Below are 24052 nucleotides of genomic sequence, written 5' to 3' on the forward strand. Positions count from 1 at the left end.
CAATATGTCAGGATGACAGTTATAAAAAAAAAAAAATACAACCACAGAGCTTTTAGAAAGGTCTCAAATAAAAGTATGGCTTTTCCTGAAAAGAATTATGATTGTGAATTAATCTTTTTAAAAATGTTGGCAGGTCCAAAGTGAATGTTTTGTTTATCTCTGTGGAAGATATCTGATGTTCGGTTTCCCGCTTCTAACAAGGCTTGTGAGCCAATGGTAAAATGACGTTGGTATCACGTGGTATCTCTAGGTCAATTGTTAGTGTGGAAAAAAACGGATAAATGGCTGAGATTGAAGTGAGTGCCTGGCAACTACTTGTTGTGAAGTGAATGCAATGGAACAGGGGAGGGAGAATGTGAAATCTACTGGCTTTTTTGTGAATAAACCACTGAGCTTTACCTACCTGCCTCTATTGTCTGCATGTGGGTCCTTCCCTTATACCCTATGGCATAATCAAACATGTGTGCTTTTTAATATCGACAGAGACAATGTGCAGACAGTAATGCACGCCACTAGACTTTCTTTCACAAGAACGTGGTATTATTAGCTGCTACGTGGGAAATAAAGACAGACAGTCATAACCTCAAAGCAGAAGTGAAGACCATCACAGCGGACCAGACGTCCTCCTAACAGCCCTCATTAAGAACTGCAGCAGGATTTTAAACATTTGTTCAGGGTGAACAGAAAACCACTGGAGGAAACTGGTAAATATTTTAATCTTTATGTGTTTGCATGCAAGATACGGTATTACTGTGTCTTTTTATGTAACATGATGTTGTAATGATGCTTCTGATGCTTGACAACACCCTAGCACCAAGGGTTTTAAAATAATTAATTTAAATTTCCATTTTGTTTATTATTATTTTTCCTTTAATTCATTTATTTAATGTATTTTTTCTCAGAGAAAGTTGAGGAAGAAGCTGCCTCTCTTAACAGGACTGTGGGTAGAATGGCAGCCAGCGCAGGTATGTTAACAACATGTTCTCACCAGAAAAAAAATAAAAAAACATTAACAAATTATAGCATTAAGGAAAAATTAAATAGTGTATTTTAAGAAGTACAATGTTTAAGTTTATCTAATGGCTCTTCAACAGAAAAATATTTGATTGTGATAAAAAATAGTCACTGTTGAACAGCTGTTGGTGAAAGGTGAACTGCAGCAAAGTGAAAAGATGTTGCAAATGAAACATATAAACATTTGAGTTTGATCTGTTTATCTTTCAGAGGAAATCACAGAAGAAGCTGACTATGACTATGTTGGTGAACCTGTATGCACTGTGGAGAAAATTGCAGCCCCTCCAGGTACATTATGAAAACAATACATTTAACAAATGTAATATTGTTAAGCATGAGTTATTTATCAATCATGATGTAAAAATGTGATGTAATGAAGGTTGAAACAAAACACCTGTGACTGTGTTAAATCACCTTGTTGAGGTACTTCAACTGAGTTCTTATTTTTCTCTCAGACCAGAGGTTTCGCTTCCTCACTCAGTCCTTTCCACCGGTAGCAGTGTGTTGGCTGATACTGTTAGTCATCATGGGCCTTCGTATCCACTGTGAGTACCACTGTTTTTGTTTTTTTCTTAGCTTGTTGTTGTTAGTCCACATTTAAAGGACAGGTCTGTCATACGGACCCTGTGCAAAGATGCATTACAATGTGTATGTGAAGCTAATACGAGGCTTCAGCAGTCTGAGTAAGAGACATCAAGTGTGTATCATCTAAAGTTACAACCTTTTACTACAAAATGATGTCTCTGGGAAAAGTATTTCTGTGCTGAGCTGCAGCAGAGGGATAGCAACACAAAGAGGATATTTTTTTTATAAAAAGACTTAGAGATAAACACTTGATTTAACAAACTTAGACTAACCCACACTTTAATGTCTTTTATGATCATGTCAAACACTTTTTAATTGTGGTTTGTTTCAAATTAACTTGACTTGAAACAAAGTGTCCTCTGTCTGTCACTGTAGTTACCTCTGTCATTTCTGAAAACAACGCCAAGCTCATGGCAGAAATCCAGCAGCTGAACACACAAAACCAGGAGCTGGATGCACAAAACCAGGAGCTGGGGACACGAAACCAGAAGCTGGAGGCACGAAACCAGGAGCTGGAGGCTCAAACCCAGGAGCTGGGGACACGAAACCAGGAGTTGGGGACACAAAACCAGGGACTGGAGGGACAGAAGAACATCTTAACAGAACAAATACGAAACGTGGAGACAAGCGGCAACGTCAGTCGAGCTCAGTGGAGCATTGATGCCTACTGCCCCAAAATAAATGAAGGTATCAGAATTCTAAAAAGAACCACTAATTATAATAATATCAAAATGCAGTAATGTTGTGTATTGGTTGTTGTTTCAGAGAGACAGTGTAAACCTTGTCAGGATGGTTGGCAATACTTCCAGGTCAGCTGCTATTTGATAAATAACCCTGATCTCCCTAAACGGAAAACCTGGGAGGAAGCTCGAGAAAACTGCAGAGGAAAGAATTCAGATTTGGTTGTTATAGATGATGATGCAGAAAAGGTAATGAAAAAAATATATTTTTTAGCCTATGTGAAATTAAAACGAATTTGTAGGCCACAGTGTGTTTATTCACGTATAGTATTCATATATTCAGTAACTGTCTCTCTTGTCAGAACATAATCAGTGATTACAGCTGGTCAAGTTCAGGATATAATGGATACTGGATTGGCCTCAGAGTTGAAGATGGGAAATGGAAGTGGGTCGATGGAAGTGATCAGATTAAATTGTAAGAGACACATCCCTTAACTCTTTAAATTTGAATCACAAAATTTATCAGCCTTGATCTAAACAATTGTTCTTCCCTCAGCTTGTGGACATCATATCCTTATGACGGTCACTGTGCAATGTCTGTCCAGGTCTCATGGAGATCATGGAGATTAGTGAGTTGTAGTAACAGAAACCGATGGATCTGCAAAAAGAAAGCTTTATCTCTTTAAACAGAGAAGTCATACTTGAGGAGGTTACTGGATACTCTGCAAGATAATATCAACTGGCTTAAAAATATCAAGATTTCTACTTCACACCCAGATCTCATGTATACACACAGTTAGATTATAAATACTGTGGATCTGACTACTGAAACCAGCATTGAATAAAAATGCTGCCACACTTTGTTGTTACTGTCTTTTTCATACATATTGCTCAGTTAGCTCAATGTGACTGGAGCTCAGTGGAGTATTGATGCCCACTGGCCTAAAGGAAAACAGAGAGAGTAGTAGAGATAAAATCTCTGCAGTCTGGTCCAAACAAATAATCATAACCAATAGTATCCCATAATGTATCACTTGGTCTCTGACAGTGTAAGACTAGTCAGAAACACTTCCAGTTCAGCTGCTATTAATAACTTTGATGGTCAGAGAACTTGGGAAGAGGCTCGAAACAGCTGCAGAGGATGAAACGCAGACTGGGTTGTTATAGGAAGTGCTGAGGAACAGGTGCCGAGGAACAGGTAATGAGAGCACTGTGGGAATTATGGTGATGGCCTATGAGGATGTGATCTTTTTGTAAATAGCTGAACGCAGCTTAAAAATACATTTCTGTCTCGAAAATAAAATCAAGAAATGCACGTCAACTGAAATACATTTAAAGTGTATTAGAAATACATTTTTCAAGTTTCAAGACAATACATTTTGATTGAATTTTGACGGGATTTTGAAATAAATAAATAAATAAATAAATAAATAAATAAATAAATAAATAAATAAATAAATAAATAAATAAATAAATATATATATCTTTTCCCACGGAGGCATGCCTATCAAAAAGTAATACAAGTTTGGATGATATGGTGTTTTAATATGGTCTAACTTTTACAATTTACAATTATGGACTACTCATATTTATGCAACCAACAGCAGAAATAAAACAATATATTTTTTTTTCCCTCCAGAGGAGCAGCTCAGCCAAAGAGGGCAAATGGGCTGTTGCCCGGTCAACTTTAGTGTGACCTTGCACATCCCTGGCCCATACTTGATTTACATTAAGGTAATGTCAACTGGCTGGCAAAAGTTAGTAAATTAAGACGACTCAGAACATGCTGTATTTTGTTAAAAATAAACATATAAAGATAATTGATTTTTTCAAAGTCTTATGAAGCAAGTGTGTTTAAAGGTGAATGTAAAGGTTGAATACTGTGAACGTGTTTATTGAGTTCAGCATTATAAATATGGGAAACTTATGTGAAAAAAAAGTTCGGAAACTTTTGTTTGGTCGATTATTTCTCCGAACAATTTAATTTGAACAAATGAAAAACAAGAATGTATAACAGACGAATTAATTTATTTTGTGGAATAGTGGTATAGGAAATGAAAATATGAGATAAATATATAATTTATATAGGCCTACACAAAAGTCCCAAACAAAAAAATCCTAGTATTCATACCTCAGTTTTATATTTGTTAATCATTTTATTTAATCTCTTTTTTTTTCTCAATTTTATCTCATATTTTAATTTCCTATACCACTATTCCACAAATCAACTAATTTGTCTGTTATACATTCTTTGTTTTGCATTTGTTCAGATTAAATTGTTTTGTTTCTGACTGCACGTGAATGCAACACACTGGGTCAGAGTTCGCTCTACTGCGCCTGCGCGGCTTGCCTGACCCGGAAACAACAACATAGTTGTTTTGGTATCCGCTTGTTGTGTAGCAGCACTCATCTGTCAAAAAGGAAAAGAAAACCATTAATTAGCCAGGTTACACCACTGGATTAAGGACGCTGGTCAGGATCACCTTTACTATGCTTTATCCGAGTTGATGAAACGAGCCGTGTTTCTAGAGAAAGACAGGCATTTAGTTAATTACAGTTAGCTTACTGTTAGCTCGCTAACTCAGAGACACTTCTGTCAACACGTTGTGTCCAGATGGACTGCACGGCGCTGGAGCTCGATGCTGTCAAATTTGCCAAAACAGCGGTCACCTACGACCAGAGTGGCAAATATAACGAGGCTGTATTTTACTATAAGGTAAGTAAGGTAACACATTGTTGACTTGACAGGTGTGTTATAGCTGCTACCTGTTAGCTCATCTCACATAGAGGTAAACATTCACTTTCACTTTCATGATGTAGCTTACCAGCTTGGATTGTACCTCATTTCTGTGACATTACAGTAACATTGAATGTATATTAAAGCTTTGAGACTGTCCCAGACCACTAGTTAATAGAGTTATATCTTTGTATAACCACTACCTTCATACTTTACCTTTATATACTTTCCTTACTGAGGATAAGAAAACTAAATGTCTGTGTTGAATGCTTTCATTTTTTATGGGTATTTTTTGTTATTGGTGTTTTTTTATGAGAGAACTAGCACTGTAGTCACTGAAAACAGCAAAAAAACTATACAATATTGATTCAAGATTCAAGATTCAAGCCCTTTATTGTCATTGTGTAGTACAACGAAATTAGATTGTGACAATCCCATAGTTGCTAATGAAAAGATAATACAATACAAAAGAGATAGTGCAATATAAATATACAAAATATAAAAGATAATACAATATAAAATATAAAAATACAATATGTATATTGATGAGATTGCAGTTTTGCCAGATTACAGTTTTGCCAGATTATTGCACAAAGTGTCTGTCAGATAATTATATAGTTATTGCATAGAGTGATCAGCATGTTATTGCACATATCCGTAACAGTAGATTTACAGTATTTACATTGCAAAAGTGACCAACGTGTTATTGCACATTTACATGGTATGTGTTCAACTCAGACAGGGAATGTCTTGATGTCTTGATGATTTGATTTTATCATTTTAATTTTTATTGGGCTTTTATAAGGTTATAATTCTGTTAACATTGTGTTCTCCATTCTCTAAAGAGCCTACTACTTATAATGTATCATTTATATATTGTTGTACATTTTCTACTTCAATAACAAAACACCTGTTTACATTTATTTATTATTTACTTATTTATTTATTACTTTAAGCATATACATTTACCACATTTCTGTTTACATTGCATTTGCAATTACTGTCTACCACACATATTACTTTATTATTATGTTATCTATATATTTATTATATATGTTGTATTTTATTCTAATATTTTAATTTCTGCACTATTTTATGTCTTAGATTCTAATTTTTCTACTTCTTTTCTACTTTCTAATTGTTGTGCATATGACAACAACTTGAAACTGCATCTTCTGGGATTGTTTTTTTTTTTACTATAGGAGGCAGCTCAGGCTCTGATATATGCTGGCATGGCAGAGTCCAAACTGGAGGGAATCCAGGACAAAGTGAATGAGTACTTGGATCGAGTCCAAGCCCTCCACAACGCTGGTAAGCTCACATGAGAAGAGACTCAGGGGATCCACTGTTTTATTTTACTGTTTCTGCTTTTCACTCTTCATCAGAGTGACATATGAAGAGTGATTAAGAAACTGGGGTTTCAGTGGTTTTACCTTTATTAACCTAGGGGACCATTTGTTTTATTTTTTTCTAGAATCATGATGCTTCTAGGGGTGTAAGAAAATATAGAAAAAAACTAATATTGCAGTATTATGTTTTGTGATACTGTATTGACAGCATTGCATTCACAATACATGCTTTTGGGAACTCAAACACAGAAGATAAACAAAAAGTCAACATGGACACGTCGGCAGTGTCTTGAATTGAAAAGGTTTTGGTTTACTGTGTTTCCAGCGCTTGGCAGATTCTAATGCGTTACATGTTATTATTCATCCCTTCCTACTGTTCACGCGAAGTTAATGTAATCTGATCAAAAGTCCTGCAGAGGTGAAGTGCTTTTGACAAGTAATATGTCAGGAATTGCTCAGGGCTGTTACTGAATGGGCCCTAAGGACATACTTTCTGACTACTTTTTCCATGACTCTCCCTCACACGATGGGTGTGTGCATGCGTGTGTGAGTGTGTGTGCGTGCACATGGGTGTGACCACAGATACTATGGGAGTGTCCTGTTTTGTTGGACAGCCAGTGCATGATGTTTAGAACAGAGTGTATCTGTTGCATGTTCCTGCTGTTTTCTGTGAGATGAAAGGCAAACGTTTCTGTAACAGCAGCTCTAAAGAGAGGAGTATAGTTGAGTTTTTTGTTTTTTTTAAATACTCATAACCTTTTTCACAATTGTTCATATGGTTTTATTTTTTATTGCATACAGAAAAAGTATACCTACAATAATAAAAAAAATTCTCAGGTTACAGAAAGTTCTGTAGCTTAAATAGTAACTTCAGTATTTTTCAACCTGGACCCTATTTTCCCGTGTTTTTGTGCTTAAGTGACAAACAGGGACAACAATTTCTGGAATTGGTCCAGTATTGAGGGATAACACTGTAACCAGCAGCCGCGAAACAAGTTGCGAGGATCAAGTAAGCTGCATCAATGTAATATTATGTCCACTAAAAGTGCTTGTTTTTGCCACTGACAGGCTCAGATTGTTATTATAAGTGTCTGACAGCATTATGGAAAGGACCCTAGAGAGAAATAAAACATTTTTCTTATCTTTCACGTGATCCGGTCTGTTTGTTATTGTTTCCAAGTCCCGCTCAAGGAGAAGTCTTGTGGTGAACGAATTCAATGACCTTGTCCACATTGTAGAAATCATCTAAATATTCAGTTAAGAAACTTTTAGATAACACTAAGCTACGCTTTCTTTACTCCAACACAACAAACTCTGCCTGGCTGGAATTTTAATGACCTGTGAACGGCTGCTGTCTACAGCACTCTCCCTCAATACTGGACCAGTTTCAGAAAGTCTTCCCCATTAGTTACTTGGACACAAAACATGGGAAAATAGGGTTCAGTTTGTAAAATAGCAGTTACCCTTTAAGAATAACCCAAATTTGAACCTGACCTTTAAATCCAAATGTGTCTAACTTCATTGATAGAAATGGGGTGGACAGAATATCAGAAACAAACAACCTCTCAATATAACAAAATCCAGTTTGACAGCAGCACAAACTGCAGCCTGCAAAATGCAAATTCAGTTGAAGCAGCACCTCTCTAAAACAGTCTCAACACAAAGTGAACATTATAACTTTCATGAAGGGAGGGTTTGTTGGAAAGCTGTTGTGTTTTCTTTGTGCACCTAATACTGAATGTACTACTTTGTTGCTTGCAAAAATGCAACAGGGCCGCCCAAAATGAATCAGTTTTCCTGTTTGTAGTTGTAGTGAACATGGGATCTCCTGACAAAGTATCTATTTTGTGTCCTAACCGTTCCTCCTCTTGACCTATGACTCCAGGCCAGGCCCAGAAGAGCGACCCGCTGAAGTCCCGTCAGCAGGTGGGCCTGGAGCGTGCCCACTTCCTGGTCACCCAGGCCTTCGAAGAAGACGAGAAGGGAAATGATGATGAAGCCATTGAACTGTACACTCAGGCTGTGGAGCTGTGCATAAACACGGTAGGTCTCCCCCTTTCTCTCTCTCTCTCTCTCTCTCTCATTGTCATAACAGTAACTAACTTTCATTTGTTAAACACATTTGTTTTCCTTCTGTGTTTGCAACAGTCCAACGAGACATCGGAGCAGGCGCTGCAGAATAAGCTGAAGCAGCTGGCACGTCAAGCTTTAGACAGGTAAATGTGAAAATTAGTTTAAAAAAAAAAACTGACTTTATTTTCCAGATTAAATTAAACTTCTCCACTATGTTCTGTCAGGGCGGAGGGTCTTAAAGAATCCCAGTCCAGAACAACTCCAACTCAAGACAGGACCGGGCCTCCTGGAGCCAAGCCCAGCAGTGGTGCTGGTTCTGTGGGACCGGTTCGCCAGTTCTTCCCCCTCGGGCCAGAATTCAGCCTCCATGACCGACAACAACCCCAGCCGGTCCGGGCGGTCCAGTCCAGCGAGCCCAGTGGTCAGCGCTACACGTCTGAGGAGATCGAGGTGCTCAGGTGAGCCGGCTGGTGGAAACTGTAGCCGTGAACGGACAAACCAAACACTGGCTCTATAGAGAGTCTTTGTCGTTATTTTTTTTTTTTCGCGTCGGCCACAATAGTACTCTTACATGTTTGGCATACTAAAGAAGTTTCAGTTGGTTGCAATCTGCAACCTCACTGCTAGATCCCTAAATCCTACACACTGGACTTTTAATACTACTCCAAAAGCACTGGAAAAAAACAAAGTTGATATAAACGTCTTAGAAAACAAGTTTTTGATCTGCAGTGAAATTATATGAGCAGTCACAGTGTATATTTCTAATGGTACGTGTCCACAGGGGCGTTTTTATCGCGAGGGGACGCACCGCTTCCCAGCATTGGTCGCTTTGTGGGCTGTCACTAGACTCAAGGATCTCCCCACCTGATTAGACTAGCGCTTTCCCTCCGTGGGCTGCTCTTTCCCCGCTTTCAAACCGGAAAACAATATAGAGACTCGTTTGGAAACTTTCTTCTCTTATTTCACGAAAATAGTTCACCGAAATGTGTGTCTGAAAACATTTGAGGCGAGAAATAAGCCATGCAGTTGCTGAATCTGTCTTTATTTTGGATCAACAAGGCTTAGTTTAAAAGTTTCTAGAGAGTTTCGAGAGGCGGCGAGTCGCGTCGGACGCCTGTGATTTTTGCATTAAGTAGACTAGACCTCAACTTTATGCAGATGAGGAGCGGGCGTCGTGACGCTCTCCGTCTCTCGTATCGCGCCGCCACGCTACCAGAATGCATTTCACGGCTGCTTACATAGACAATGAATGGGGAGCGTGGAAAGGACGGATCCTGTGGAGACCTACCATAATCAGTCAGGGGAATTTTAGTGCCTGAATATGTGACTGTTAAATTCTTTTTAAAGGAGACATTGAATTAAAAGGATCAACGTGACCTGAATTATGATATTGAAACTAAACGGGAAAAGAAACCAAATTTATGTTAGTCTTAAAATTTTGTTCAGGACATCCTTCGCCTGTTTTGTGGAATACTCCACTGGTGGCATCTTTAACATAGACTAACCCATTTCAACCAAAGTTTTTGCTCAGTGAGAATGTCCTGGAAGTGTTTGAAAAAAGGGCAACCTGTAAAGTTTTCATCACACCAAAGACAAGTCTGAAATTTTCATCACAAGACACAGTACTGACTAAAATCAACTATTAGCTGTTCTGTTGCATTGACCTTGTCCTTCTTAATTTTCAGGAGTACATCTACAATCAACGGCATCGCCTTTGTGCCCTTCATGAGTGTTGACCTGAGGGAGCGATTTGCCTTTCCTGTCCCATTCTCGTGAGTTGCTTTCGATTTCAGTTTTTTTTTTGCACAGTGTCAAAGCCAAAATATGCTGTTCAAGCTGTCACATGACAGTTACGGATTGGATTTACATTTTTAATTACATGGTTGTTTTTATTTAACAAATGCTTGTTGCATTGAAGGAAAAGGGTTTCTACTAGGACTAGTACACACAGTAAACAGAATGAGTGGCTGCCGGATGTGTCAGTAGATCTTAACAAATTTTTTTTTTTTTAATTCTTTTCACCAGGGACAAAGCAGGGAAACTGGCACTTTCACCGAAACAGAAAGCCATCTTCTCCCGCTGGGTCCGGCCAGACGAGATCTGCAATAACCCCACCATGATCATGTCTGTGTCCAGCTTCAGCATCAAACAGGTCAGATTAGGTCGTCCACTCTACCCAGAATGCATACTGTAGCTATACTGTACGTTTCAGTCCTGTCAGTGTGAGTGCTGATATTGTACATTCTGCTTTTCCTGGATGTATGAACTTGTCTAAAATCAGCCAGTAGAGGGCGCAGTATTCTCACAGATCTTTATGGTAGACATGTTAAACCTTAACCTTGTTAAACTTTGGTAAGAATATTGTGTATAAACATTCAGCACTCTCACAGTTTATATGTTTAACTGTCAACTTATTTTGTGTTTTTTATGTAAATGTATGTGGTAATATGTAGGGATATCGTCTTCATACAATACCAGCTTTATTACTGGCATACACATATCAAAAAATTAACTTTAACCTGTAAAACTAATGTGATCCTCTCTCCTTTTGCCCAGACGGTGGTGTCTGACTGTTCGTTTGTGGCATCGCTTGCCATCAGTGCAGCCTACGAGAGGCGCTACAACAAGAAACTCATTACCAGGTACTAAATGAAGCTCTATGTTTTATTCTTCTTAAAAGATGGGGGAGTAGTTTGTACTTCTTTAAACAGAAAAAAAACTTTTATATTTGATATTTAATGGAAATGACTTACAACATAACCAACAGCAAGTAGGAAACTTTTAGCTCCCTGGCGATCACCTTCCAGCCAGCTGTCACCTTATTTAAGAGGAGGAAGTATCGTATAAATAACTCTTCATTTACGTCACGTCACGAATCAGCCGCTCCTTGTTCGTTACGGCACCTTCAAAGCAAGCAACAGGAATAAATAGAATCAGGGCGTCCGACAAAAGTTCAGCTCAAAACGGACATGGTAATGCCATTTTTGGCCAATTTTGACAGCCCTAATTCTTGTGTAGTTTCTACTTGTATGCTAGTTATAAAAACCTCTTATTTTATTTATACTTATCTTAACTTTTCCGTACTTATTTCTGTCTTTGTGCTGCTGCAACACCTGCATTTCCCCTCTGGGGATCAATACAGGTTTATCTTATCTTATGTAGACAGCAAGAGTAGAACAGAATACATTACACTGAAGTACATTTACAAAAAAAACCCTGCATCATATCCATTACATTTGGGACCTTGAGTGCCTTTATATTAAATATTCAATAAAAATCCAATATTATCAGTCAATGTCATCAAAGCCACACTGTATATCTGCTGCATTTGTCCATTACGGCTTCTAACCATTTTAAATAAAGGCAAACATGTGCTTAGCATATGCTTACTGAAAAAATGAGATGAGATTCAACCATGAGTCCTTAATTGAGTGTTTGTGTTCTTGTGTTACAGCGTCATCTACCCTCAGAACAGACGAGGGCACCCAGAGTATAACCCCTGTGGGAAGTACATGGTCAAGCTTCACATCAACGGAGTTCCCAGGAAGGTAAAAGACAAATCACCACAGCCTGTTCACCTGTAGAAATAAAACACTAAGGGGGCACTACAAGACACATAACACACAGCAGAATATAACACATTATAAATGCATGTTCTGCATACACATTTTGGAGACTACAAGTACCAGTAATGTGCTGGTTTGCAAATATTCTTGCTTTCCAGTTTGTGAATGGAAAGGATAACGGAGATCTCTGTTGCTGTCAAAATAGTTTTTTCAAGAAGTGGACGTGATAAACTTAAGGACCAGTGTGTAGCATTTTGGGGCTCTATTAGCAGAAATGGAATATAATATTCATAACTATGTTTTCATTAGTGTGTAATCACCTGAAACTAAGAATCGTGTTTTTGTTAGCTTAGAATGAGCCCTTTATATCTACATAAGGACAAGGAGGCTGAAAAGAGGAGATGTCACGCGTCCTATTATTGGTGGTACAACGCATGCGCAGTGAAATCTGTTCTGCACTCGCCGAAATTGAGCCAAGACTGCATCTCCAGTTACACTGCGCATGTGTCATACCCCAGATCTCAAGACCGTGTCCCAGCCTCTTTCAATAAGCCTTGCATAAGGAGCGGGTCCTCTTCATGCAATGTTGCTTCTCCATGTTTCTACAGTAGCCCAGAACAGACTAAACACTTGCTCTAGAGAGAGCCTTTGACCTTTTTACGTTACCTGAAGGCCACCGTAGTTCTCCGACATGCTTGTTTAACTGCGGTAACATGAGCCGCAGAATGTAAAACCGTGGTACCGCTAGCCTCTGTCTGACTTCTGCTGCTCCTAAAGTAGTGTTATTATAAGTAAGGATGGCTTCTGAGCGAGGCCAACGACATTAGCCGAGGGGTAATCAATTGGTTGCAATCTGCAACCTCACCACTAGATGCCATCAAATCCTTCACACTGTCCCTTTAATAAAATAAAACATGGACAAGATGAATCCAACAGTGAGAATGGGCTTAATTCACTGAAATGTGAATGCTTAATTAATTCAAAATGCAATGTAAAACATCTGTATTTTTAGTTAACAACTGTTTTCATTGATTTATTAAATTTACTATAAAAAATGTTTTCAAGAAAATGGCAGCATATAGACGAACCAGTAATGAAGTTAAAGTGATGATCTTTTTATCATCACTCAAACTCACCTGTACATCCTTCCTCTGTCCTCGCTGCAGGTGATTATAGACGACTACCTGCCGGTGGATCATAACGGAGAGCTGCTGTGCTCCTACTCCAGCAACAGGAACGAGCTCTGGGTCTCCCTGATAGAGAAGGCCTACATGAAGGTGATGGGAGGCTACGATTTCCCCGGCTCCAACTCGGTGAGTGAAGGTGGAGAAACCAGGAGATGCAACTATTTTTCAAACTAGTTATTTCACCTGCTACAGTGAAACTGTCCAACACTAGAAGACCCAGATACATAAATTGGAACAGGGATTTCCTGAGAATGAGCAGCAAAAACTTGACAGAGCTTTTAAGTTTAAAATATTTTTTTTATTGAGAAAGTCATTCATGTATCCCTTCATGTTGAATTAGACAGGCTTGCCAAGTCTGGGAGTTTGTGATACAACACATCTGAGTCACTTCCAGGTCTTGAATGGTTTTAAAATTACACAAAATCTGCAAAAGAAGTTCTCAAAAATATTGGCAACCAATTTGCCCAATCGCTCTCAGCAGACATGATATAGAATACAAACAAAAGTCTGATGTTTGTCAAGAAACTGGGTTGTGGAAATAGTCTGAATTGTTTATATTTGTTGTGTGTTACAGAACATCGATCTGCACGCGCTCACCGGCTGGATCCCCGAACGCATCGCTATGCACTCAGACAATCAGTCATTCAGCAAGGACGACACTTTCCGTATGCTCTATCAGAGGTGAGTATCATACACAGCAAAAGTTATTTCCTAGTTCAAAAGGAACTCTTCACCTTCCCCCTCTCACTTTATGTTTTGCTTTTTGTGTCTCTGCCTCCGTCTATCTCCGGGTTTCTTGTGCTTCATCTCTGTTTTCATTCGTTTCTCTCTCTCCGTTGCCAGGTTTCACAGGGGTGACGTCCTCGTTACCACAGCAACGGGAGTGATGACAGAGGAAGAAGGGGAGCGATGGGGTTTAGTGCCAACACACGCCTACGCTGTTCTTGACATCAGGGATCACAAGGTTAGTGTAATTAAAGTAGCGCTAGCGTGTCATCATACACACTCATATTTATCATGAGAGCGGATATGGAAAACATAAGCTTTAATGATACATTTGTAGCACACTGATTCTTGGATGAAGCTGAAGTCTTAAACATTATGGGTGTTTTTGGTGAATGTAAGTTGCTTAATTGGCTTTATGTGCAGTTTTGGTATGATGGTAAATTGAGTGCAACCCAAATGATTGCCATTCAATCAGTAAAATCCACAGCCTGAATGGCCAGTGGATACATTTTTTGTCCTTTCATCCTCCTGCATCTGTTGTAACTGCCATCATGTCTGCGGGTGTGTTGTACTTGTAGGGAATGCGTTTCCTGCAGCTGAAGAATCCATGGAGTCACCTGCGGTGGAAGGGCCGTTACAGCGAGCGTGACGAGAAGAACTGGACACCCGAACTCCTCAAGTACCTCAACTTTGACCCCAAGACAGCACAGAAGTTTGACAATGGTATTCACTCTCTTTTTCCCGAAATGTAATACCTACAATATGGACAGAAAAATGCCAGTTTACAACTACAATTGTGGCAAGAAAACAAACACTCGCCAATGTTCACCAACCTAATCAAGTTAGGTGGTGTGCCCGCCGTGTGTTGTTGCCGCAGCTTACAGTCATCTGTGGCCGCAGGCACCAGATGCGTCAGGTTACGCATGATAATAAGGGAGGGAATGACATTCAGCTCGTCATTAGAAGACATTTTCATTGATGTTAAAGGTCCAGTGTGTAGGATCTGGTGGTATCTAGCAGTGAGGTGAGGGGATTGTAACCAAATGAAGCCTCTCCCGTGTGCCAAGCGTGTTGGAGAGCTACGGTGTCCGACGCAAACACACAAATGGCCCTCTCTAGAGCCAGTTGTAGGTCATCTGGAGCAGAGCCAGTGCGTAGAGTGTGCGTGTACATAAGAAGTGAGTGGTGAAGCTAGAGAGAGAGAACGGTGGCGACGGCAGCGAGTAACGTTATCGACTCCGGCCCAAGCAGGAAAAGTTAGCAGATCAAATACAAATCAAACATATATGTTCTCCAGGTGTTTTCTGGATCGCATGGGAGGACCTTTGTCAGTACTATGATGTCATCTACCTGAGCTGGAACCCCGCCCTGTTCAAAGATTCCTCCTGCATTCACAGGTGTGTGTTTATTTCCCACAGTTTGTTAAAATTGAGTTGTATTGTGAGTACATGTGCTCAGTGCTCTGGTGTGTGTGCCGTCTGCAGTAGCTGGGATGGGAAGCAGGGCCCAGTGAAGGACGTCTACAGTCTGGCCAACAATCCTCAGTACAAGCTGGAGGTCCAGTGTCCAACAGGGGGAGCTGCTGTGTGGGTGCTGCTCACCAGACACATCACTGACAAGGTAGGGATACAGAGCGGGGAGATATTGACAAAGGGGGGTATCCTGTATTTGTATTTTGTTCACACCTCAATTCCAGCAATGTTTAGATGTGATATTGTAAGGCTTCACTTTTATCTAATGATCTAATGTTCTCTGTTTGTTTGTCTAGGATGATTTTGCACAAAACAGGGAGTTCATCACTCTTGTTGTTTACAAGACAGATGGGAAGAAGGTTTACTACCCAGGTAAGGTTTGACAGATGCTGTCGAAGACATTTTCTCCCTGTGGCACTGAGCTGTGAGATTTTTAAGCGTAGATGAGTGGCAGCAGGAGATGGAAGGTCTTTATTTCTGGCACACAGTCACACACAACAAGGTCACAACCCCCCAACTTCTCTGATACGTTACTCTATTCACAAAGACAGCAGCAGACTTTAAAAGAAATTGTTCACTTAAAATAAAAAAAACTTTTTACTTCCATGAGAATCTCTCTTAAGAATAAATTCAGCAGGTTCACTTTAACTGTCAGCTCTTCTAACCTCTGGTTATTCATTATTAATGAACTCCCCTGGCTCCCTCCACAGCGGACCCCCCTCCTTACATCGACGGCATCCGTATCAACAGCCCACACTACCTGACCAAGATGAGACTGACCAGCGCAGGGACACACACCTTCACACTGGTGGTTTCTCAGTATGAGAAACAGAACACCATCAACTACACACTGCGGGTGAGAAAGACTTTCGTATAAACTTTTTTAATCTTAGATATCAGCCACAGAAAGCTTTTTGGAAAATGAAGTGCATGTACATGTGTACAACCTTTTATACTCAGTGCCTTATTAGTCATTTTAATGCCTCCACGCCGGCGACAGCCGTGGCCAGAGGCATTATGTTATGTTGTTATGTTGTACGCAATATGTTTTTGGGTTGTCTGTCCGTACGTCCATCCAGTCCATTCTCGAGAACGCAATATCTCAGGAACGCCTTGAGCGAATTTCTTCAAATTGCCACTGCCACTTGGACTCAAAGATGAACTGAACAGAATGTGTTGGTCAAAGGTCAAGGTCACTGCGACCTCACAAAACACGTTTTCGCCCATAACTCAAGAATTCATATGCTAATTATGACAATATCAAACAAATGTCTAACAGGATAAAATGATGAAGTGATGACATTTTGGACAGATATAAACTGCAACTTGACTGGTTGGCGGAGGCATACGACCGCAAGGGTGTTATTTTAAGGGTGTTTTTGTCTGCCACTTTTGAAATCTATGCACTAAATACAGGAATAACATTTAGAATGTTGTTATTCAATGTTAGATGTATATTTATGCAAAAAAGACATCACATGCATGGTAAATTCCACTGTTTGACTAAGCTATTCCTTACGTGAAACGTAAGGAAGTGAAGTTGGCCTGATGATTTTACAAGCCAATTTCAGACCCTGCCGATACTTGAACTGTGTGCGTTTGTTCAGTGTAGAAGGAAGAACCAATGCCAACTATTTTACAAAGCAGATCATAGGTTTATAGATGAGCATATTTGCTGTGTCTTCCAAGCAGTCTTTTTTTTTGCAATAGTACAGTACAGTATCTATAAAAAATACACATACAAAGTACAGTGTAAAAATCTACTTGGGAAGTAAACTTGCTTGAGATGGGTCATCCATGCTGCAGTGAGCATGTCTGCTTTTGTTTTTGTCACATTTGCGTATTGCAGGGTTGCAGTTGAGAACAGCGACTCCTCTCCTCTTCACTTCTCTTCTTCTGTGTGTATGTGTGTGTGACCCAAATATATTTTTTAGTCATTTATAATTCATGGACTCCTCTTGCTAACTGCAGCGAGGACTGTGGAGAACTGTTTATACTGAAATCACTCATTAAAAATAAAGCATGTACCCTGCCTGTACACATGTCTGCTGCTATGTGTGGTGATGTAGTATGTGTGTGTAATGGCATCAGATCTCCTGTAACCGCTGCAAGCTCTCTCTCTCTCTCTGTCTGTCTGTCTCTCTCTCTCTCTCTCTCTTTCCATCTCTCTCTCTCTCTCTCTTTCTCTCTCCGTCTCTCGACCAAGCCAACGTTCCCCCCACAGCTCAAATCAGCCTTTCTCTTTGAAAATCGTCTTGAGAATAACTGATTCAACTCTCTGTTGTTCGCTGAGTTTCCACCAGAGATCAAAGCAGGAGATGTGATTTTTCTTTCACCAGAGCGGCGCTGATATGAAAGATCTTTTTTTGTGCGCAGATAGTCATGAATAAATTAACAGCTTTGTTACAAATTGAGATATCACCATGTTACACTTTGTCTTACAAATTTGCAGATTACGAAGACGCAGTATTAGGTAGTCTTATTGTTGTATGCTTCATAGGTTGTTTCTTATGTTCTTTAACTCACCAGCTTTTGCTTTTATATTTCTCTATGCTTCGTGTTGGCTTTCTGGTTTACAACTCGCACAACATCCATCTTCTGTATATTTTTTAAACCCCGACTGCCAACCAGATTTATTTTGTTAGACCAGGCTCATTTTCAGTGTAAAATAACAGTTGTGTTTCTCTCTGTAGGTGTACACCGGATGCAAATTCACCTTCTCCAAGATCCCAAATCCCTTTACTCAAACCAAAAGGGTATGTTATCCACACACCTACTGTATGTACAAGTAACTAGCCATACATAATGTCATTATTGTGTTTGGGTCTCTGCTTCTGTCTTCAGATCAACGGCCAGTGGAAAGGGCCCAGCGCTGGAGGTTGTGGGAACTATAAGGATTCATACAAACACAACCCGATCTATCAGATTAACCTGGAGAAGCCTGGACCGCTGCTCGTCGAGCTCCGAGGATCCAGGTCAGGCCGATAAGACCAGGAACTGACGAAGTCATATATTAGGCAACATCTGAACCTTAATATCTGACAATGAAAAGGCAATTTTGTAGTCCAGAAGACGTTCCAATACAGAATATAACTAAAAAATACAGAGCTAAAATTTTAAAAATGGAATAAAAATTATGCAAATAACATAATTATTAATTAAAGATCAGCTACCTTTATATTTCTGGGCTGTCTCTTTCAAAGACTTGAGCCAAAAGCTGCCTCACCAGAGATTTTATCCCAGCACTGAAGAACAATAAATCTGTGTTGAAGCTGGTAGTAACACCCTGTCTCCGGTTTTCTGTCTGTGTGTCTGCAGGCAGTACAGTGTTGGCTTTGAGATGGTGACGGTGTCGACGGTGGGGGATCCGGGCCCAACTGCCCTCCAGAAAAGGACCAGTGGAGATTACAGGTGCTGTGGGTTTAACAAAAACAAAAACTGTGGAGCTGAAGAAATGCTGACCACAGATCAGGCATCAAAGCACACTGGTAGCCTTGCAGGAGCACTTTTAATGTAGAATATACCTGTTGACGGTCTTCTTCAGGCCTACAGTACAGTGGGGGTCTGCTGGACTCCATCCTGACTCACTCATTGACACAGAAACTGGAGAAGTCAGACAAATTGAACTTCACAGTCTGGTCCAAACAGAACAGAACAATAACGAGAAATTAATTTTGTATGGACATGGTAATGTTACAATAGATAAAGGAAATGATTGTCAATGATTTGATTTGTAACAAGTAATGACATATTATGCATGGGGTGAAACCTAAAAGAGGGTATTCATAATTTCAAATAACCCAGTAATTTACATAACATTATTATGAACCACACTGAGGAGACATTTAGGGTCAAGCTGTTATGAAATTCATGATATTTACTTGTCAGTATTGTTCCACTAAAGTTGTTTATGAGGAAACTGTGTCATAGTAATGTCTGAAGTGTGATTATAGTTGTTTCTTTTAAATGATCAAACATGTCAGATGCGATGGCATTGAACCTGTGCTGCTGGGTTGTCTCCCCCTCTGAACTAATGTATGTTAACTTCTGTAGAGCCTCAAAGTCTCTCTCTTTTTCCAGGTGTGGCTTCTGCTTCATGGATGCGGACCACGTCCCAGCAGGCCTCTACAACGTCATCCCCTCCACCTTCCTGCCCAAACAGGAAGGACCCTTCTTCTTGGACTTTGCCAGCACCTCGTCCCTCAAGGTCTCCCAGCTCCAATGAAGATGGAGCTGGGAGACAGGACGGGGCAGGGACTGGGAGAGAGGACGGGGCAGGGACTGGGAGAGAGGTACTCATAAAGGGTATCATGGGATGTCGCTGAAACTGTACTTTGGATGTCATGAGGTGTCATGGCCTTGATAAAACGCAGAGACCCCAGAAAGAGGACAGATTGTGGGCTTGAACTTCAATGTTGGCATGATGGTACCACGCAGTTATGGTGACTTCAGTATGGAATGAAACCCATCAACAGTCAAGGTGTTTTGGGACAGGATAAAAAACCCTTTCAGCAAAAATTAAACAAGACAAAATAATAGTGACAGAGAGCTGCTTTACCTCCTTCTGCCATAATAAAATAGATTTAGTATCTATTGAGCATTGACATCATCGTTCTGATCAGACGGTTAAATCTGATGGATCTCATGAGGTGACGGTGATCATATGGCCACATCCTGGACTCGACAGGATGCAGAGATGTAACAGGGTTAAAATGAACGCCAGCTGCAAAATAAGCGCCATGGCTGCCTGAAAGCAGCAAATTCTTTTCAGGTTCTATTTTTGCTGCAGTGAGCACCTCAGCAGTCCAGTTGTAGAGTCTTTAGGAATATCTAAAATTTTACGGCTGTTTTGAGATTTGTTTCTCAAAGGAAGGGAAAGGAAGTTCCTCAGAGAACTAGGAGGGCATCTGTCCACGTACTCGTTCACGGTTTAGTCCCCTTAATTCCAGTGGCAACAATATCTTAATTCTACCGCATACAGTAATCTTTAATGCCTCATTTCCACTGTATTGTTCGCCTCCACTCGACTTCGCTTTTTGGTACTAGGTCCTGTTCTCTATTTCGTTTTCCACTGCAAATAGTTCCCCCTCAGTGTAGGTGGGATTTTCAAGTGATTGCCGTAGCGACATCGCGTGAAACTGCTGTGGCATCATCTTCACTCACTGAATCCTTTCATCTGCAACCAAACATAGGAGCGGTTGTAGAGATCAAGCTGGTCCCAGATTTAAATACAATAAAATAAGGTAATAGTAGATACAAGTAGAAACCACAAAGAAACATTTAGGTTCACAATAACTCCTAGTGAAAAATCAACTCAAGCTTGAGATGCTCACTACTGCAAAACAACTTGAGAAGAAGACGTTTCTTGATGCTGGCAGTCATGATACAAAACTTTATTCTCCAGTGTTGAGAATTTCCAACAAAATTAGGCCTCAGTTGTCTCTTTCTTTAATTATTACTCGACCTTACCGTGATCAGACTTGATGAGTTAGGTTTAAATAGTCCGGAGTGTCGGCCAAAATAGTAAAAGCTGTTTGAAAGTCTGTGAGGTGGAAGGAACAGTTAGTTTCCTTAAATGACCGTGAAGGTTTCTTTTTATTCTCAGGAGCAGTGCAGCAGAGCAGCACCACAGGGAAACCAGTATGGCAGCAGTTGAATGATGTGTCTTCATGCTGTCTGTGGATGTGACGGCTGAGTGATGAAATATCAGCCTGATCTCACTGACAGGCCTCACGTCAGCACTCAGCTTGAGACAGGTATCACACGCTGTATGTGTGTGTGTAAATGTTTGTCACTCTCAACAGGTAAAAATGTAAATGCATTGCCAAGTACACATCCTCTGTTTACTTTTTTTTTGTTGATATACTGCACTTTTTTTTCATCATTTCTCATTATGTTTATTGCCAAACACAATATATTGGATTGAAATATCACTTTGTTTCTTAAACGCAACCCGTTTAAACAGTTTTTAGGAAGCGGCTAATCTGACCATCACCCTGTTTTCTTTACCTTGTTTTCAGTGTGGAAAGTTCCACCCATCAGCAGTCTGTCTTGTACAAATGTAGCTGCTATATTCTGTGCTGCTTATCTCTGCAACGCTAGCAAAGCTTTGCAATTGGGTATGCTGTGGTGGATTTGCTGAATGAGATCCAGGCTGCATGTTGTGGTTTGAGCCCACCCAGCAACGTTAAGTGTTAAAATTAACAAAAGAGGTCATGTTGCATCATGTGGTAGCACTCAGCCAATCTGACACTTAAAGTAATAATCTCGAAGATTTTCATTTATATAAATGACTGTTAAGTCAGGTAACACAATGGTGATTGAGCCTATGGTCCACTGATGAAGGCCCTTGCATTTGCAGTACTATTAACTGGGTGTCTGTGGAGACATTCCCGGGAATTCCCGACACTGTTTGTATCTCTGGGAAGTGAGATCCAAAAGCACGCTTGCAATTACTGCTTATCGCCATATGTGCCGCCAAAGGGAATGAAACGGAGATCTTCGAGACTGTAACTTTAAGTAATTGTGCTGACATTTGCGTGACCTTGAGTTGTTTTTATGTCAAACTACTTTTAGGTTTTTCTTTCCAAAATTCAAATGAGAAGTTAGTGACAGACAGCTGACACTTTTGCAATGCCCTTTAGTTGGAAATGTTTACACGAACGTGGCTGCAGCGGACTACACAGGGTTGTATTAGTGTTGAGGTTACAGTGCATGTTGTCACACTACTGAGCACGATTCACAACTGTAAGCTGCTGTAGTGAATGTAAAGCTTAACAGTCTGACACCAATGATTATTTTCATTTCATTATTGTTGCACTTAATTGTTTGTTTAGCTTATAAAATGTTTTAAAAAATGTCCCTCACACGGTCAAAAAGCCAAAGGCTAGATCTCCATTTCGCTTGTTTTGTCCGACCAACAGTTAAAAACTAAAACAAATATTCAGTTTACAGCGATATAAAACACATTAAATCAGCATCACATTTCTGAACGTGGAACCAGTGATGTTTTTGCATGTTTGCTTGATAAATGACTCAAACTATTAATTGATTATCAAAATTGTTATTGATATATTTTTTTGCCTATTCGAGGAATCGACTAATTGTTTCAGCACTAGTGCGGCATGTGTTGTGTGCACGTGGCTCTCATTTCAATGCAGACTGCATCAACAGGGCACTTGTGCACTAAACGATATTACAAAAACATTTTCATAATATAATCCACAAGACTTTTTAGATGATTTCATTATGTTAACCCCACGCTTTGGCTTTGCTTTACAATCTTTCAATTTATTTATTTGTGTTTATCCCGTGAAGAACTTGCCTCGGTACACAATATTTCATGTGCAAATTTTGTATGTGATAAACTTGACCTGGTTCATAGTAATGCTTCCGGGGAGCATGGTGACAGTTTTCACTCATAATTACTGTTAACAATAATTCATAGTAAGGCCAGTGCTGACTGGTTGTTGACTGTAAATGAACTATAAATGCTGGTGTGCTAAAAGGTTGCAATGTTCTGTTCGGAGTGAAATATAGCTTTAAATATCCATTGCCAAGTATTTCTGTCAAATATCCACTTTTTGAATGATGATGAATCATTATATTATTATTACGAATGCTCATGACTCTCTGTTACCATATTCGGTTTTGTCTTTTTAATTGGCAACAAGCCGACTAATTTAAATATGCAGAGGGACAATCTCTTGCAGCGACCTGTTGTATGAATGATGTTGTAATGTTTGCAGAACTTGCACTAAATGTTGGGTAGACTGACGTGTTCAGACTTTGAATACAGAAAACGATATCTGCTTCTGTCTGTGCTCTTTTATTTTGTATTTATTTGGGAAGGGAGGGGCTTTTATTTTGATAGAGCTTGCAACATTCATCAGATTTTGTACTTTTTCTGTCAGATAACTCCTGTAAAAGGTGATTTGATCTCAACATGCTACTAAGGCTAATATTAATTCCTTGGGACGTTTATTAAAAAGAACTTGCCGGATACATTATTGTACATTAAAACACAAAAGTGATCTAAAAAAAAGTTATCTCCTTAACATGTCTGGCCACAGTGACAACAAATCTCTGTTGTGCTGAAGCGAAAAAGAAGTTTGAAGACATAATTGATGGACTAGGAAAGATTGAACAGTTCCAGACAAACCTTATCTCCTCCTACACAACTGCCAACTTGCTGACTTCATTGAGCTAAGTTGACATCCAGCCACTAGGTGTCGCACTCTCCCCCCTCCGTTCCATTGGGTCGTGTCTAGAAGGGAGACGGCAAACCGCGAATTCTGATCTGAGATCTGCAAAAAATCGGCAAACTCTCGCGAGACCCCATACTATACTATGACTTTAAAAAAAAAAAAAAAATGTTGACATACTATACTATGACTATTTTATATTTTCGACATACTAGACTATGACTTTTTTTCAACATGCTATACCATGACTTTTTTTTTAAAAGATTTTTGACATTACACTGACTTTTTTTCGACATGCTAAACTATGTTCTTTTTATTTTTTTCGACATACTATACAATGGCTTTTATTGTTTTTTCGACACACTATACTAGGACTTTTTTATTTTTTCAACATACTATACTAGGACTTTTTTCGATATGCTATACTATGACTATTTATTTTTTCGACATACTCTACTA

General features: G+C 39.6%; 2 protein-coding genes across 3 annotated transcripts; both read left to right on the forward strand.

The window, feature by feature from the left end:
- Window positions 1–648: 648 nt before the first annotated feature.
- LOC119496719 (C-type lectin domain family 12 member B-like) lies at window positions 649–3045 on the forward strand. The gene is made up of 8 exons (XM_037784229.1): window positions 649–704; window positions 903–965; window positions 1225–1302; window positions 1470–1559; window positions 1975–2286; window positions 2365–2528; window positions 2642–2754; window positions 2836–3045. Exons 2-8 carry the CDS (start codon window positions 950–952, stop codon window positions 2963–2965), a joined length of 903 nt encoding a protein of 300 aa, XP_037640157.1. The 5' UTR covers window positions 649–704; window positions 903–949; the 3' UTR covers window positions 2966–3045.
- Window positions 3046–4635: 1590 nt separating this feature from the next.
- capn7 (calpain 7) lies at window positions 4636–23204 on the forward strand. 2 transcript variants are annotated; one of them, XR_005208788.1, is made up of 22 exons: window positions 4636–4995; window positions 6219–6327; window positions 8251–8408; window positions 8514–8581; window positions 8663–8896; window positions 10124–10210; window positions 10464–10590; window positions 10995–11080; window positions 11893–11986; window positions 13171–13317; window positions 13766–13872; window positions 14035–14155; window positions 14496–14640; window positions 15215–15314; window positions 15402–15537; window positions 15686–15761; window positions 16100–16245; window positions 18083–18145; window positions 18234–18364; window positions 18708–18800; window positions 19470–19681; window positions 20995–23204. XR_005208788.1 is itself a non-coding variant. In XM_037784223.1 (21 exons), exons 1-21 carry the CDS (start codon window positions 4894–4896, stop codon window positions 19612–19614), a joined length of 2475 nt encoding a protein of 824 aa, XP_037640151.1. In that variant the 5' UTR covers window positions 4636–4893; the 3' UTR covers window positions 19615–23204. The 2 variants fall into 2 exon arrangements, 1 of the variants encoding a protein (XP_037640151.1); XM_037784223.1 differs by having other exon boundaries at window positions 19470–23204.
- Window positions 23205–24052: the final 848 nt, after the last annotated feature.

Source organism: Sebastes umbrosus, chromosome 11 (assembly GCF_015220745.1).
Source record: "Sebastes umbrosus isolate fSebUmb1 chromosome 11, fSebUmb1.pri, whole genome shotgun sequence".
NCBI lineage: Eukaryota > Metazoa > Chordata > Actinopteri > Perciformes > Sebastidae > Sebastes > Sebastes umbrosus.